Genomic DNA, 19,371 nt, shown 5'->3' with positions numbered 1-19,371 from the left:
TGGTTCTTGTTTTTTTACTGTGTTCTGGGATCGGTTAGCGATCATGTTGTTTAAGGTTTGAGCTTAATTAGTGTTTTCTCTTTGATTTAGGATGGGGGTCATTTACTGCTTCCTCCGAGCTTTGTAGTGCTTTTATTTCGCTTGTATTTTTATTCGTCTTTTTCATTTATCGATGAAACGACCATTTTAATATTATCGTTATTTTAGCCAGTAATAATAATAATAATAATAATAATAATAATAATAATAATAATAATAATACATACTCCCTCCGTTCCATTACAAGTGTCCACTTACTTTTTGCACACAGTTTTAGAAAATTTCACTAACTTCATTCTCCACCAATAAAAAATCTTCTCTCTCCAGAATAAACTCTTCTCATTGGTTAAAATACAAAGTGGACACTTGAAATGGGACATCCCAAAATGGAAATATGGACACTTGTGGTGGGACGGATGTAGTATTTGTTTTAATTCACAATAAAGGATCACTGAATAAAAAGATTAAGGGGGTGAATTGTTACTTTCAGAAAAGATGAGATATCAAAAGTAAAAATTACTTTAATACTCCGTACAGTGTGATCTTCCCCAAATTCCATTTCAAGACCTACTACAATTCTCAAATAGGTTTTTAAGAAAACTCAAATGTGCAACGAGTGACCATATATTAAAGCCGACGCTGCGTGAATCGCATTTTTCTTCTCATTTTCTAAAGATATGAGTCGTCGTTATGATAAATTTGTCCATGGTGTACTTTCACCTGATGAAGACCAAGAGTTCTCTAATGTAGATCTTCTACGAGAAATTTATAATAAAAATGATGAGGTTATGAGAGGAAAGCTGAAGTCTCTTGTAGAAAACTGTGTTGATTCTTCTTGGGTGGAATTTGTTACAGAGCTATCGAGGAAAGCTGCTTCACTATTGAAATTGGGGAAAGAATTCATGATTAAATCTAGTTGTGGCAAGCCAGAAGAAAGGTTGTAGTCTCAAATCACATTTATTTATTTATTTATTTATTTATTTATTTATTTATTTATTTATTTATTTATTTATTGGCATAATTAGTTTCATAATCCTTCTTGTTATTTAAATCAAATGTAAATGTATAGTGTGTGATATATGAAACGATGCTAGCTTGGCATCTGTCGTGAACTTTTGCTCCTGATTTTAGGGAGCTCATCTTTGTACATTGTTTGAGAAATAAATTGACTGCTTTTCAAAAAAATTAGGTCTGTTGTTCTTTAATGTTTAATTCATATCAATTTACATTCATGTTCATATATATTTGGTTTGTTTGGGTATGTTGCAGTAAGGTTATCAAAGGGTTGGTGTTTGATGAGTATGTAGCTCACGAGGACATGCCAAAAACCCTCATAAAACCCAAGCTGCTATTGATCAAGGGTTCCCTCGAATGTTGGGGGTTGTCTTTTTTTCAGGTGCATTTTATTGTTTCTTTATTTAACCTAGAATTTAGTTTAATTTAATAAAGAAACACTTACTATTACTATATGTGCGAATCTAATAATGAATACTTACTGTTACCATATATGCTAAACCAGGAGGAAAATAAAGGAGGGTATGTTATCGAGACGACAGTTTTCGAGATGATAGAAAAGCTGAATCCAAGTGTTATCATGGTTGAGGGAAAAGTTTCCGATGAATTTCAGAAGTATATCCTTGAAAAACGGGCGATTTTAGTTAAGGAAGTAACACAACATCAATTGGAAATGGTTGCTCGTTTTACTGGCTCACCAATGTTGTCTTCAAAGAGTGTCCAAGAGTTGATGCAGTGTGAATCGTATAATCTTCAAGAAGATGCTGCTGGTAGAAGTCAGCCAAACAAGCCTCCATTGTATCTTGACCCGGGAATGGGCGTTACGGTTGGTTTCAGTTTTAATTGTTGTTTACTTTGTTTGGTACTACTACTACTACTACTACTACAAAACTTGTTCATTTAAATGTTAATGACCCTTTAAATGTTAACTGTTAAACAGATTTTGCTAAAAGGATCCGACAGTAATGAACTTGAGAGAGTTAAATGTGCTCTCGAGTATGCAACCATGCTTGCATATCATTTAAGATGTGAAATTCCTTTCTATATTAATCATCAAGTTGCAACCACCTCTGCTACAGCTGCCCCCAATGAAATTGAGTCATACGACCCACTTGTTCTCAAAGAGATTTTGGATACTCAAACTTTATTAGTGTTAAGCTCAAGATTTAACGTGATTAAACGGAAAACTTGTCAACAAAGTATTTCCCGCATCAAATTCTATAGCCGTTCTGATGTTCCACTTGGAATTTTTTTGAAGGATAACTTACTCCATCAGGTTATTTCATTACTTTGATATGATCTTTGTTTTTTATCTTGTAATATAATATAATGCTATGCTATTGTTTGTATCTTTGTTTTAGCTCACCTTCTTAATACATTTCATGTTATTACTCATTAGAAGTTTCTTCCTGCTCAATTACTTTTTAAGTAGTAGAAAAAAATAGTAGGCTCGGTCACAAGCTTAGCTAATAGGTGGTTTGTCGCATGGTTTAAGCCGATCAGACTGACTGAGTTGTGCCTACCACCCACCGAAGTCACAAACATCATCTTTTTTATTTTTAGCCTTGTTTTCTTTCATAATAATTAAACAAGTCAGAAAGCTAGAACATGTTATATAAGTGTTTGAGCATTTGTCCTTTCATTCAATTAGGAGGGTGGGTTTGAACTTTATTAGCTTGATATTGATGTTTTGGACAGTAGGTATTATCTACATATATCTCTGACCAGCCATTTTCAAACACATGTGTCATTATGATGCTATGCATGCTTGCTTGATGAACTTGTAATTAATTGGCACTAAAAGTTATGAGTTGTGATCTTATATATACGCAGAACGTGGTTGCGTGTGGAAGCTGTAATGAAGGACCCGAAACTCATCTTTATTGCTATAGACATCACAATAAGGAAATCACAATTCAAGTAAAGAGTCTTCATCCAGAAATGCTATTGCCCGGTCAAGATGAAGGAAATCTTTGGATGTGGACTGGTTGTGACCAATGTGTAACCGGAAGTTTAAAGTTTAGCAAACGTGTATCACTTTCAGATACTGCACGCAGTTTATCATTTGGGAAGTTTCTAGAACTGGGATTCTCAAACCAGTCATCATGGCAAGTACCATTATCTGGTTCTGGTGTTTGTGACCATTCCTCCAACTACTTGGTCTACTTTTTTGGGTATTCCCTTCAAACCCCTACTTATTACAGTATGTCTGTTTTTGAGCTGCTGTTTAATTACTTGTGAAAGGTTTAATTCGTATTCATGTTATGTTATCTGTAATTATATTATTATTAAGTAGTACAGAGTATTACTCTTATCTAGTCCATATCATATATACTTGTGTTGATCCTGTTCTGTTGTCGTTATATTTATTATATACACTGTATATTTCTGGACTAGCTGGCAAAATCATACTGTCAAAAGTTCTTTCGACTACCGGTGCAAGTTCAAGCCACGTGGTACCCTTTTTTATTATACCGGTTTTTGTAAATATTCATTTATTTATACTGATATTGTAAATACCTTGAGTTTGTATGGAATTGTATTTTATTATTTTATTATCTATAGGAACCTTACTGTTTATAAGATTTATGTTTAGTAACCTTCAATAATAATATTGAAACAATAAGTAAGGTTGTAACATTATCCCAACTGTTATGTTATTGATATTGAAACAATAAGTAAGGTTGTAACATTATCTCAACTGTTATGTTATTGTTATGTATTATCGTTATTTTTTCTTTATGTTACTGTAGATGTAAATATTTTGCTACAACAATAATGTTACTTTACTATGTCAACTAGTTATATTCCATTTAAATCCGGACCAAAGCGCGAAGATTCATAATCCTCGCTTTACCTAAATGCGAAACAGGCCAAATAAGGTGTGTGGATTGTTGGTTGTTGTCATAAGTAAGGATATGAAAAAAAGTTATCATTGTTAAATTTGAGGTGGTAAATTGTGTGGGTTGAAACAACACTCTTCTAATGTTGCAGGTTTTACTGTAAGCAATTGGAGTTTCAAGTATGGACCACACAATTGTAATTTAGTAGAAACATATACCTTGATACTTAATTGACTACCAGTTTCCCTTGTAGCCGATTTATTACTTTATTACATTATCCTATTGACCATGCTGACCTTGCCATTTGTAATTAAAAGTAACTAGTTGACTCGTCTTTGAAACCTAGATACTATTTGACTGATAACACGATTTTGTGAAATTTGCAGATTAGGATCTAAGGTTGCAATTCTTAGATCCTCTACAGTAGCTAATGTTGATTATTCAGTGGCTTTGCCACCTTGGAAGGTCAATTCAATGGTAGAATCACTGACGGGAGAAAATGCTGATGAACATAACGTGTGTACTCTGATTGCACGTGCGTTGGAATCTATGAAATGTGATGCTCATTCCTTTGAGTCTTCTTCTCAACCCGATCGAGTGATTTCTTTGAGCACATCAAATTCAGTAGGTCTTCTATTTCATGAAGACTTCTTGGATCTTCGTGACCAATTTTGTGGTTTATCGGAATCAGACTTTATTGCTTCCTTAAGACGTTGCGAGAATTGGGACGCGAAAGGGGGGAAAAGTAAAGCGTTTTTTGCCAAGACTCTTGATGGCCGGTTTATTGTTAAAGAAATCCAGACCACCGAGTTTATTTCGTTCATTAAATTTGGTTCTAGATATTTCAAATATCTGAACGAATCCTATAATTCTAGAAAGAATTCATGCCTGGCTAAAATACTAGGCATTTATCAGGTTCCTTATTTTTCTTTTCTTTTTTTGTTCATTCTTTTTATAACTGAATGGATGGATGGATTTTCTTAAAGATGATAGTGTTAGGCTTCATTATGCCTGGCAAACCGGTCAGGTTGGGTCGATTTGGGTAATAGGTCAAAATAGTTGTGGGTTGAAATGAGTCATAGGTCAAACGGGTTAATTTTTTTAAACAAGTCTAAATGGGTAAAGTTGAATTGATTTAGGTAAGGTCACAAGTCAATTGGGTCATACGGGTTACATCATTTTTTTTCACACACTACATTAATATAGTTATTATTATTTATTATATATGCATAAAAAGTATTATTAATATACATAATAAATGTGTCTTCATAAATTTTTGGCGTATGAAACTTATTATGCTCGACCTATTTGACACATTCACAAAATCCATTAGACCTATTTCTATTTATTGATCTTAGAGTATTGACCCGAAAACTTGATCTAATTGACCCAAATTTGATCTTTGAGCATTGATCCGAAAGCTTGATTGACCCAAATTTGAGAGTGAGTCTCAATTGCCATGAATAGGCATTATGTAACTTTTGATAGGTTAACGGGTTGAAATGACCACACCTTATCTTTTTTGAAGTTATCCTATATATTATGCAAGATCTATATAAAATAAATGGTTGCAGGTGATGAATAAAGAAAGGAGGGAAACACGTAATCTGATGATTATGGAGAATGTTATGTACGGAAGGAATGTTGCTAAACAATACGACCTGAAAGGAAACTTGTACAATCGTTATAATGCACCTGCTGCAGATGGTCAAGGAGATGTTGGCTTGGATCAAAATTTTGTTAATGACATGGATGCTAACCCTTTATATGTAACTACAAAAGCAAAGGACATCTTGGAACGGGCCATACGGAGAGACACTGCCTTTCTTAAGGTATGACAGGCAATTACACGCATTACTAATACATACACCATGTTTAGTATAATTATTTTTTCAAGGAACTTGCATGTACTTTTTTAATATTTTTTGTGTTTCAGTCAATTGATGTGATGGATTATTCCTTGTTGGTGGGAGTGGATACAGAGCAAAAGAAGTTTGTTTGTGGCATAATTGATTATCTAAGACAATATACTTGGGACAAGAAAGCTGAGAACCAGTACAAGTCTCTAGTTGCTCCTAGGGGCCAATCACCAACCGTAATTCCTCCAAAAGAATACAAAAAACGACTCAGAAAGTTCGTCGACACCAACTTTCTCTCTGTTCCAAATGACTGGTGCTTTCAAAGACCTGGTAAGCGTTGCAAGCTCTGTTGTGACTTGTGAGATTCTCGATTCGAAATCAAAATCAAAATAAAGCTATAAACCTATTACTATCCTGAAGGTTGTCCTAGACAATTTTGTTTGAATTTCTTGGTAAAATGCATATAGATGCATATACTGTGTGAGCATTTTGCACTTGATGGCAGAAGAAAGTTTTGGAATTTAACACTCACAATTTCCTCATTTATGTTAGTTTAATGTCATATTCGTATCTGAATATGAAGCTGATTGCAATAATTAATTGCAAATTTGAACATGATCATGCTGCGGTAATAAGCTGCAACAATGATCATGATCCGGTTGATCATGACCCGATAATAATAAACTGCAATAGCGATCACGATCCGGATGATCATGACCCGACAATAATAAACTGCAATAGCGATCACAATCCGGATGGATCATGACCCAACAATAATAACTGCAATAGCGATCATGATCGGCTGATCACACAACGGAAATAAACAACAATAATGGTCATGACCCGATAATGATCATGACCAGACAATAATAACCTGCAATAGCGATCACATGGATCATGACCCAACAATTATAACTGATCATGATCAGGCTGATCAAAACCAGGAGATAGTAAACTACAATAATGGTCATGACCCGGTAATAATAAACTGCAATAATGATCATGACCAAGATGATCATGACCCGACAATAATAAACTGCAATAGCGATCACGATCCGGAAGATCATGACCCGGCAATAGCAAACTGCAATAGCAATCACAATCCGGCTGATCATGACCCAACAATAATAACCTGCAATAGCGATCATGATCCGGCTGATCACAACACGGAAATAGTAAACAACAATAATGATCATGATCTGGCTGATCATGATCATAACCCGACAATAATAATCATGATCCAGCCCTAATAATCAGCCATGATTATCAACTTACAGCATATACTTCATACATTTACATTTATTTAATCACATAACAAGTCTATAAGCTCACAATTACGTACATGTCTCACACAGTCGCATGTACTTCGCATACTTTCACATACTTAAAGCTTTATTAACATTAACATCATGATTAACCCATAATAATCAAAATGACACAAAACTTTAGCTGGATATAGCTTACTTTCTACCGACAACATAATTGTCTTCTACGAAAATTAAAAATGACTAATAGTAATAGTGGCTACCACTCAACTAAATTCCTAAATATCATGTAAGCACATATCTCTACACCAGGCTAATCCATCCTATAAACAGCTTACTACTATTACATATATCCGACTCGTTAAGTAAGCAAATAAGTATATAGTCGACCATATCATAAAATAACATGTATATAAGTATAAATATAATATAAATAATAATAAGAAATAACAATAAACGCAGTTAACGGCTTGATCATATCAAATCTATTATATAATTGCAATCCGATTTCATATGACCCGGTTATCCATTTAAAATCTATATACTCACCAAATGATTCTGCAGTTGGGAATCCACACCCGCTTCCTTCTCGGCACTTAGCACCTAAACAATTATCATTTTAACAACTTAACAATGTGCTAATAATCAAACTTCAGCTCATACTTTATAAATTAATCTATTTCACGAATTTATCACTAACACCATTTTCTTACTTAGTGAATTTTTATCACAACTATATCAAATCAGCTTTATTACGTCCAGATGAATCTGTTTAACTCACCAAAATCATATGTTAAAATCCTTTTATCCAATTTCACATTTTTCACCGTCAAGTTTAAAATTTTAATTGTTTCTACAAGCCCTGTAACATCATTTAAATCTCAACCTTTCAAATTCCATAATTCTTAAATACCTCAAAAAAATACCAACGGGTTGAATCCGACTTAGAATTATGGAATAGACTTGAAAGTTCGATCCAACTGATCTTAGATTTCTTTCACCTGAGAGTAAAAAAAAAAAAAAGAATAAATCATAAACCCACGGATGTATAAAACAAAATCATATAAAAATATATATAACAATTTTAAAATGGATATTCAGAACTCTTAAATATTATAAAACCGTTGACATGGAGATATTGTCACAAACATAACCTTGATTTGCATATCATCGTTACCAAAAATTAACATCAGCCTTCATATGCATATCTTCGTCACCTCGTTCGTTGTAAAACAAAAAAAAAATACGAAAGATTTAGATCAAAATTGTTGAAAAACAAAGAACAAAAAATACTAAAGATTTAGATCTAGATCTATAGAAAGAAAAACAAAAACAGTTGTAAATAGTAAATAAATACAAATAAAAAAAATAGATCAAGGAGAGATTTCAGAAACATAACCTCGATTTGCATATCATCGTTATCGCCGTTAACTAAAATTAAACTAGCATAAAAATATCCAAAATTTGACATCAGCCCTTGCAAATCTTCGTTATATCAATTGTTGTAAAAACAAAAAAAAAAAAAAAAATGCTATCTATTAAAGATTTCGTTATCTCATTCGCATACCTTTTGTTATTTCATTTTTTGTTGTAAAACAAAAAACAAAAACAAAAAATACAGAAGATTTAGATCTAGATCTTGATCTAGAACAAGAGATTGATGCAGAGAAGGTAGCGAGTTATTTTGATTAACAGCGAGACGCAGAGTAGGTAGAGAAGAGATGAAGAGAAGAGGATGAGATGAAGAGAGTAAGGGTTATTATTCTGAGATGAAGTTAGATCTAGGTTTGACTTTTTGTTCTGAAGTGGAACTGTACTTCCTCTTACTCTTTAGATTAGGGCCCGTTATCTAATCTAATAAAAATATAAAGTAATAGGCCCATAATTTTTACGCTACTGGACTCTGGAGTATTTATCTAGTTCGGATATTTGGGTCGCACATCCGAATATTTTGAAAAGTTGATCCGATATCCAAATTAAAAATACCGGATATTCCATATTGCAGATTTGCAGATATCCGAATCTGCAAAGAAAATTAGAACCATCTGCATACCCGGTTGATCAAGCTAAAATTGATTTGAGTACAGAATAATAACCCTTACTCTCGACTTAGCAATCTCGGTTAGAGTTACCGGGTCGAAGGGGTCATTGTGATTGTTTATCTTTTTTCAGAGCCTTCAAGTAACGATGTACGCATGGTCCGTCCCGAGAATTTAAAGGCCTAGAGCGAGACCAAAAAAAGGCCTTTTTTCCGACGAATGATATAAACTACTTTAAAAACGAAAACTAATGTCAAATGAATAAACATAAAAAATACTACTATACAATAGCATTAAAAATACATAACATAATAGCTAACAAATGATTTTTGAACATATACTCACCTGATAAATGTTTAGGAGCTATCCCTAATCATATTCACCAAAATCAATTACCAATTAACCACAAAACAATACTTGTGTCTATCTTAAATGTTATCTCTCTTATCTATAATAAGAACGTAATTATGACATCATTAGGTTAAAGCTCAGCCCTTTGATCTGTTTTCTTAATTCTAATCTTATCTGTTTAAATAGCTAATGTCATCATTTAGGATTCCAATCGGTGGTTACAGAACCTAATTACCCCGTTACCCTTTTTTCCCTAATTCAAAAACTAGAAACCGTAATCCCCATTCATCGTTCAATTTCATCTTAAAAACTTAAAACCGTCATATCCATTAACCGCATTAAAAATCCCCTTATTCTCATTCCATTTCTGTTAATTTGATTTAATGGGAACATTCAATTGTTGTTATCAGATCTGAATACGTTTTGATGTTAATCGGCGACATCCATATCATAATGAGATCCATATCATAGTGATCAATTGATTTATACGTTCAGCCATATCAGGTTTGATTTTTATTTTTTTTATATTCATATTAAGTTGTTTTTAATACTTATATATATTAATGTGTGTCGGCTAGTTTTTGACTCTCTTTTTTTATGAATATATGGTTGATCAAAGTGGGAACCGAATTGGAAGAACATGGTTGAAGGTTGAAAGTTGAAAGGATAAAAAAAATAAGAAAAACAAGTGAGGTAATGAGTCTGCTAATAAAGTTCAAATGATGTTTGTTTTTCTTTTTTTTTGTTCAAATAATGTTTCTTTTAGCAATTAATGGCCTAAAGGAAAACCCCAAAAAAAAAATGCCGGTGGCTTTTGAATTGGAAATTTCGAACAGCATGGAAACGCCACATATGCAGGCTCGTCTCCTTTTTAAACTTCATCATAAAATATAAAATTTTATTCTCTTGGTCGGCCATTCCAGTTCCTATTATACACCACTTGCATATCCCTTTTATTTAAAACGTTGTATATAAAATTCCTAATATCCATGATTACCAAACTCTAAAGTGTGTACCTATACCACTCGTTTCACTTCCATATTCCTAATCATTTATAGTTTCATTAAAGGAACAAAAAGATCCGTAATATGTGTTTGTTGTGTATAACGAATAGGAACCGTAATATAAATGTTCACGGCTCATGGCCATCTAAAACCCAAGTTAAATAAAGTGGAACTTAAATGATTCGGTACCCATTTCCATAGGATGAGAGCGTGTATCTTTTTCTTATCTGGCTCCACAACTTGTTTTAAAATTGCATTCACTAATGGATTGTGGGGTTTATGTGTGTGATGGTGTCGGCCACAAAGGCAAAGCAAAAAAAAAAATAATACGCCATAATGGTATATATCATCCATTAACTTTAATATCTATCTATCACCTTATTAAAATAGACTAACATATGTTGTAGGCTTTGCAAATGGATTTGTTTGGTTCGGTGGTGGTGTTACCGAAAGTAAAGAGAGATAGTGAGAGAAAGAGAAAAAGAGAAAAGTGGTGTTAGTGTATGGTGGTTGTCTAGATATTGAAGGTGGTGGCGGTTTGCTTGAGATATCAAGGGTGGTGTTGGGAGTCTCGGTTGCAGCAGAAATTCGAAACAGGAACCAAAAATAAAAGGTGGTAGTTTAAAGAGATAAAGAGGGTGGTGATTACATGATGGTGGTGGCGGCTCTCAACGGTTGTGGTTTGTGTTTCTCGTTGTTGGTTTTTACAGAAGAGCAAAGTGATGGATTGTTTTATAGCAGTGAAGAGTTCGATAGATATATTCGAGCCAGGAAGGAACAAACAAAAATATATAAAGCAGAAAGTGAAGTGTAACAGCTTCGTACGATATATACAGCACAAGATTCGATTACAGTTTGTTTCGTAGCTTTGATTGGGTCGACAGAAGAATCAATCGGGTACATATAAAAAATATATATACAAGTTGAATAAATTTGACTGTTTGATATGTAACAAAATTTTGTTTTGTAATGTGAATTGATCGCGACGTGTAACAAATTCGTACACTTATTTGATATTTATTTCTAACAGATTTTGTTATATAGTTTGGAAGCAGTCGACCAGAAGAATCAATCAAGAAGAAAAAGAATAGAAAGTAGAAAATGATGGCTAACAGATTCGTACTACATTTGATATTAATATCCCACGATTTTGTGTCTGTCTGTTTTGTAGTGTTTAATTGAGATTGACGAAGAATCTTGAATAGGAGAAGGAAATAAGAAAACAGAAATAGATAGTGACTTGCAACGGATTTGTACGCTTTAACTGTTATTGACAGCTAACAATTTTGTATCTGTCTGTTTGATTTTCTCATCAATTTGTAGAAGGAATAAAGATTTACAATGAAGTGTAACAAACTAAACTCGTAATCCTCTATAGCTCTATGTATACGTGTATATGTATATGTATATATATATATATATATATATATATATATATATATATATATATATACTCTTTACAGTTCACTAATTTGCTTGTCAACAGGTTATATTAATCTGACAGAAAATATTCGATTCAGGAAGCAGATAAAAGCAAATGAAGATGTTCACTAATTTTGGTTTGTATTGTGAATGATTTGTGGTCATTTGGTTGTCTCGTAGGAGAAATCAGAAGGAACGTTTAGAAAGGAGAAAGGACTTAAAACGGATAAAGGGAAAAATAATTTAATCTGATATGGATGCATAACAGAATTTGTTTGTGTCTGTGATTGGATTCCATTTATAATAATATTAGAGACAAAATATATATATATATATATATATATATATATATATATATATATATATATATATATATATATATATATATATATATATATATATATATATATAAGTTGATCGATATTAAATTGTTTTGGAAATCATCTGTTAGTGTATTTTCTAAATATTAATAATTAATAAATATATTACTAACAATAATACAAATAATAATATTAACTATATCAATAATAATAATAATAATAATAATAATAATAATAATAATAATAATAATAATAATAATATTAATAATAATAATAATAATAATAATAATATGATGATATTAATAATAACAATAATCATGATCTTAATAAGTTTAATAGGGATAGGGATTAATAATGATAATAAAAATAAAATGATAATAATAATATTATTAATGATACTAATAATATTAGTTATAATATTATAAATATTTATCAATGATAAAAATAATATTAGTAATAATAATAATATAACAACTTCTATTTTTATTTGTATGTATACACATTTATTTACAATTAATGGTTCGTGAATCGTCGGGAATGGTCGAAGTTAAATGAATGCAAGAAAACAGTTCAAAATTTTTGAGACTTCGGATAACAGACTTAGTTTATCGTGTCAAAATATATTAAATCGTATCGAGAGTTTGGTTTAAAATTAGTCGAAAATTTCCGGGTCGTCACATAATCTGTCTATTTTTAAAGCATTTAGATTTGTAATCTGTATCTACATTTTTGTGCTAAAACAAATATGATTTTCATAACCGATTTAGTATACATGCATACATACATCTAAACCCATAAACCCAAAACATCAAACCCTAAACCTTAAACCCTAAACCTAAACTCTAAACCGTTCGTGTTAAAAAACTCAATCTAAATCCTAAATCTAAACCCTGAATCGAAACCCTAAACCCTAAATTTCTAAACCCTAATATCTAAACCCTATAAACCCCAATATCTAAACCCTAATATCTAAACCCTAATATCTAAAACCTCAACATACGCTCGAAAAACACGATAATTGTTATATATTAGTTCTTCGAGCGTTTTCTCGCCAAAATAAAAACATTTATCACAAAGTGTCTTTATTAAATGTTCATATTTTCATCCAATCTATAATGTTCGTGAATAAAGTTTTTTCAAAAAAACGAAAAAGAAAAAAAGATTTTGCTTCCCTCCGCTTCTCCCCGATTGGTTACTTCCCTCTTAATCCTACCACTATATATATATATATATATATATATATATATATATATACACACACACACACACACACACATACATACGTACTTGTTGAACTCGAGGTGAAGCCAAGCTTATATAATGTTAAACAAGATAAATTCGAGCTTAATATGTTAAGTTCGAAACTAGTCGAGCTCGAGCTCTTTAATTTTTATACAAGTCGAGCTTAACTCTAGTAGAGTTCTCGACTCGACTCGTTTACAACTCTGGATGTGTTTAATAAAAAAATGATTGAGCACTTAATAATTCAAAATTTGAATGATTCAAGGTTTCGATTGAACTTGATGTTGAACGACAATAACTTATTTGATATTTTTTTTTGAACATCAGTTTGGGATTACCCTTGAGGACTTAACAACTCACGCGATCATCTCCCGCAGTTGTATGAACCGTCCCAACTACTGCCCTGGAGGAAACCCGAACCAATCCGAGGACATGGCCGGTAAAACCCCTCCTCCCTGCTGCCCACAAAACTATGTGCGAAAGGTGACCTTGGGTGAAATTCAAGATCAAGGGATATCCTTGTTTGCAATCTTGTTAACCAGGGAATCGAACTCCCAATATCTAATAAAGAGATGTGTGTCATTACTATTGGACTAACAACACAAGGAATGATATTTAATTTAAGTGAGTTGTAACTTGTTTGTATAACAGATTTTAAGGAGTCACATGAATGATGTAAAATCATTTTTTAACTTTATATATGAATAACAATAATTATATACTGGAATTGTTTCCACCTGTGACATTTGGATGATAATAATCGATTATCACAATAACGAGATAAACAACGTTTAATGCGGTACTCGTGTTGGTCTTCGGTGGTGCGGGGGGATAAAGCTCAAGGCCTTTCAACAAGCTTCAGCTTCCAAACTATGTGAATCATTTCATTTTATGTATGGTGGACAATCGTGGTTATTGATCTAATAATCTAATATGGCTTTTTGTTTAGGAAGTTGTTTAGTTTGTTTCGTGTATCCTAGCGTACCTTTTATGCCTATTAACAAGGATGCGAAATGAGTTGCGCAACATGTAACAAGGGTCTATGGACCTAAATACTCTGAAGACTACTTTCTTGGCAAAGGCACAATTTTTCCCCGAATACGCCGGAAATTATAGGTTGTTGGAGAGTTTTCATGGAGCCTTGAATGAATATAGGTTTCTAGTATGTGTATATATATTTCTAGTAATGTATAATAGATTTTAATAAATATTAAAGGCATATGGTTTATTTAATTTAGGAAAGGGTTTATTTAAATTAGGGAATTGTAGTGGAGATCGAATTCTCTAAATAAGTGATACATTAGCAAATAATTAAGTTAATCTAACGGTCAAAAAGTATTGAATTTTTTTCATTTATAGGTCAGAATTTAAACATGGATAATCTTTTATAGAATGCTTAGCTAATATTGCTTTTGTTATAATATATATATATATATATATATATATATATATATATATATATATATATATATATATATATATATATATATATATATATATATATATATATATGGGCAGGATCAATGGGGAAGTAACCAATCGGGGGGAAGCGGGGGGAAGCAAAAATTATTATTTTTTTTCGTATTTTTTGAATTTTTTTTTTCGGCATCAAGATCACACGAAAATATGAACATTTAGAAGAGACACTTCGTGATGAATGTTATTATTTAGGCGGAAAAACGATCGACAAAAATAACATTCAAGATAATATTGTTCGTGAAGAATATGAACGTTTTTTTTCCATGTTTTGTGAAGTAAAATTTAGCCCAATTTAGAGTTTAGGGTTTAGGGTTTGGTGTTTTGGGTTTATTCCATAAACCCAAAATACCAAAGCCTAAACCCTAAACCCTAAACTCTAAACCGTTCGTGTTAAAAACTCAATCTAAATCCTAAATCAAAACACTAAATCTAAGCCCTAAACCCTAAATTTCTAAACCCTAATATCTAAACCCTAATATCTAAACCCCAATAGCTAAAACCTCAAAATATGCTCGAAAAACACGATAATTGTTATATATTACTTCTTCGAGCGTTTTTCCGCCAAAATAAAAACATTTATCACAAAATGTCTCTACTAAATGTTCATATTTTCATCTCATCTATAATGTTCGTTGATAATGCTAAAAACGAACATATATTTCATAGCATTATTCCTCAAGAAAGACAAGCTTTTAGTTGCAATTGTTCTGTTTACAAGTGATATTCGTTTAAATAATAAAAGGTGAAGACAAAAGACATATTCGACGAATTGAAGACGCAAACGACCAAAAAGCTCAAAAGTACAAAATACAATCAAAGAGGTTCCAATTATTGATGAGAAACGTCTCAAAATTACAAGAGTACAAGATTCAAAACGCAAAGTACAAGATATTAAATTATACGCAAGGACGTTCGAAAATTCGAAACCGGGACCAGAGTCAACTCTCAACGCTCGACGCAACGGACTAAAAATTACAAGTCAACTATGCATATAAATATACTATAATATTTAAATAATTCTTATAATTATTTATATATTATATTTATTTAATTAAAACGTCGACAAACAAGAAAACAAGGATTTTGAGCTGTCACCTACCACCATGCGATCGCATGGCCTGGAGGCACAAAAGCCATGCGATCGCATGGCCAACTTTTTCAGTTCATATGCCCTATAAAAATGAGTGTTTGGTGCACCATATATCCATCCATCTATCTCTCGATATATGTAAACGTATATATATATATATATAATTTATATTTTAATTTTAATTTTAATTTCTAATAATAAGGGTATGTTAGCGAATACTGTAAGGGTGTAAGTCGAAATTCTGTCCGTGTAACGCTACGCTATTTTTAATCATTGTAAGTTATGTTCAACCTTTTTAATTTAATGTCTCGTAGCTAAGTTATTATTATGCTTATTTAAAACGAAGTAATCATGATGTTGGGCTAATTACTAAAATTGGGTAATTGGGCTTTGTACCATAATTGGAGTTTGGACAAAAGAACGACACTTGTGGAAATTAGACTATGGGCTATTAATGGGCTTTATATTTGTTTAACTAAATGATAGTTTGTTAATTTTAATATAAAGATTTACAATTGGACGTCCCTATAAATAACCATATACACTCAATCGGACACGATGGGCGGTGTATTTATATGTACGAATAATCGTTCATTTAACCGGACACGGGAATGGATTAATAGTCACTAGAATTATTAAAATAGGGGTGAAATTATGTACAAGGACACTTGGCATAATTGATAACAAAGTATTAAAACCTTGGGTTACACTCAGTCGACATCTTGGTGTAATTATTAAACAAAGTATTAAAACCTTGTTACAGTTTAAGTCCCCAATTAGTTGGAATATTTAACTTCGGGTATAAGGATAATTTGACGAGGACACTCGTACTTTATATTTATGACTGATGGACTGTTATGGACAAAAACCAGATGGACATATTAAATAACCCAGGACAAAGGACAATTAACTCATGGACATAAAACTAAAATCAACACGTCAAACATCATGATTACGGAAGTTTAAATAAGCATAATTCTTTTATCTCATATTTAATTTCCTTTATTTTATATTTAATTGCACTTCTAATTATTGCACTTTTATTTATTGTTTTTGTATTTAATTGCACTTTTAATTATCGTACTTTTTAATTATCGCAAGTTTATTTTATCGCACTTTTATTTATCGCAATTTCATTTTCGTTATTTACTTTACGCTTTAAATTAAGTCTTGTATTTATTTTTAATATTTTACATTTGGTTTTAACTGCGACTAAAGTTTTAAAATTGACAAACCGGTCATTAAACGGTAAAAACCCCCTTTATAATAATAATATTACTTATACTTATATATATATATATTTGTATTTTTATAAAATAAATCTAATATAGCGTTAAGATTTATTTAAAAGATTTCCTGTGGAACGAACCTGACTTACTAAAAACTACACTACTGTACGATTAGGTACACTGCCTATAAGTGTTGTAGCAAGGTTTAAGTATATCCATTCTATAAATAAATAAATATCTTGTGTAAAATTGTATCGTATTTAATATTAATTCTGATGATGTAGCGTGAGGGTACGAAATAGTATTATTTTTAATACAAAATACTACAAAATATGACACAAGTTTTATTAATTTACGGATGGGATATACCTAAACCTTGCTACAACACTATAGGCAGTGTACCTAATCGTAGAGTAGTGTAGTTTTTAGTAAGTCCGGTTCGTTCCACAGGGAGCTGGTGATACTTACTATATTTTTAACTATATTTATACAAAATATATATAATTATATAAGTAGTAATATTATTATAAAAGGGGGGTTTTACCGTTTAATGACCGGTTTGTCGATTCTATATTTTAAGCGTAAAGATAAATGACGATAATTAAAGTGCGTAAAATAATGACAATAAATAAAATGACAGTAAATAAAATTGCGAGTAATAAAATGACAGTAAATAAAGATACGATGAGAAATATAATAAAAGAATTATGCTTATTTAAACTTCCGTAATCATGATGTTTGACGTGTTGATTTTAATTTATTACCATGGGTTAATTGTCCTTTGTCCTGGTTTATTTGATACGTCTATCTGGTTTTTGTCCATAATAGTCCATCGGTCATAAAAATAAAGTGCGAGTATCCTCGTCAAATTACCCTTATACCCGAAGTCAAATATTCCAACTGATTAAGGATTTAAACTGTGACGCAGTTATCACTTCTGTCAACAATTACACCAGTTATCACTGTATGTAATCCACCCCTGTTTTAATTAGTTTATGAATATTAATTCATCCACTTGATCAGAATGAATAATCAATTACCCAACCCAATTGATTAATTAAATGATTATAACAGATTCTATATGAACATCACTAAATAGGACAACCATAATCATTATTAATTATTAGGTTAATTAATTTGAAGATAGGTTCGACAGACTCCAATGAGTTGTCACTCAATTAGACAATACCCCCATCTATTAATAGTCAATAGTTCAATTTCCACAAGTGTCGGTCTTTTGCCCAAACCTTAATTATGGTCCAAAGTTCAATAACCCCTTCTTAATATTTTAGCCCAACATCACGATTACTTCGGCTCAAATAAGCATAATAATAACTTAGTTACGATACATTAATGTAAAAAGGTTGAACATAACTTACAATGATTAAAAATAGCGTAGCGTTACACGGACAGAATTTCGACTTACACACTCAAACGATCTCTATCATAAATCTTATTATTATCATAATTTAAAATTAAAATTAAGATTATTGTTATATCTTATTAAGTTAACATTATGATAGAGATATAGAATATAGATATTGATAATTGATATTGATAAATAAGAAAAAGATAGAAAAAGGTGTGTTTTTACATTACGATTACAAAGCCTTTTATACGCGAATTTAGAAATTGAATTTTCACTTATGACCCCTGAACTATGCTCAATTAACAACTTTTTATTATTTAATATTATTCTTATTATGAATTATTTAAATATTATATTTTATTCTTGTGCATAGTTGACTCGTAATTTTTACACCGTTGCGTCGAGCGTTGAGAGTTGACTCTGGTCCCGGTTCCGGATTTTCGAACGTCCTTGCGTACAATTTTATATTTTGTACTTTGCGTTTTGTAACTTGTACTCTTGTCATTTTTAGACGTTCCTCATCAATAATTTGAACCTTTTTGATTGTATCTTGTACTTTTGAGCTTTTTGGACCTTTGTGTCTTCAATTCGTCGTTTTCGCCTTTTGTCTTCGCACTTATTTAAAATAAACGAATATTACTTGAAAATGGAACAATTGCAACTAAAATCTTGTCTTTCTTGGGGGATTTTGCTATGAAATATATGTTCCTTTTTAGCCTTATCAATATCCCCACACTTGAGCGTTGCTTGTCCTCAAGCAATACAGTCTTGAAATAATATAATACATCACACGAATCACTTCTTTA

At 31.6% G+C, this 19,371-nt stretch overlaps 1 protein-coding gene across 1 annotated transcript; it reads left to right on the top strand.

The window, feature by feature from the left end:
- The first annotated feature begins 716 nt into the window (after window positions 1–716).
- LOC139887891 (putative 1-phosphatidylinositol-3-phosphate 5-kinase FAB1D) lies at window positions 717–6,521 on the top strand. The gene is made up of 10 exons (XM_071870938.1): window positions 717–976; window positions 1,309–1,447; window positions 1,559–1,879; window positions 1,994–2,329; window positions 2,887–3,227; window positions 4,283–4,811; window positions 5,471–5,728; window positions 5,833–6,113; window positions 6,223–6,235; window positions 6,339–6,521. Exons 1-10 carry the CDS (start codon window positions 717–719, stop codon window positions 6,519–6,521), a joined length of 2,661 nt encoding a protein of 886 aa, XP_071727039.1.
- Window positions 6,522–19,371: the final 12,850 nt, after the last annotated feature.

The sequence above is a fragment of the Rutidosis leptorrhynchoides genome, chromosome 2 (genome assembly GCF_046630445.1).
Source record: "Rutidosis leptorrhynchoides isolate AG116_Rl617_1_P2 chromosome 2, CSIRO_AGI_Rlap_v1, whole genome shotgun sequence".
NCBI classification, from domain to species: Eukaryota; Viridiplantae; Streptophyta; class Magnoliopsida; order Asterales; family Asteraceae; genus Rutidosis; species Rutidosis leptorrhynchoides.
Note: the sequence above shows the minus strand (reverse complement) of the source record. Positions and strands in the feature narration are given on the sequence as shown.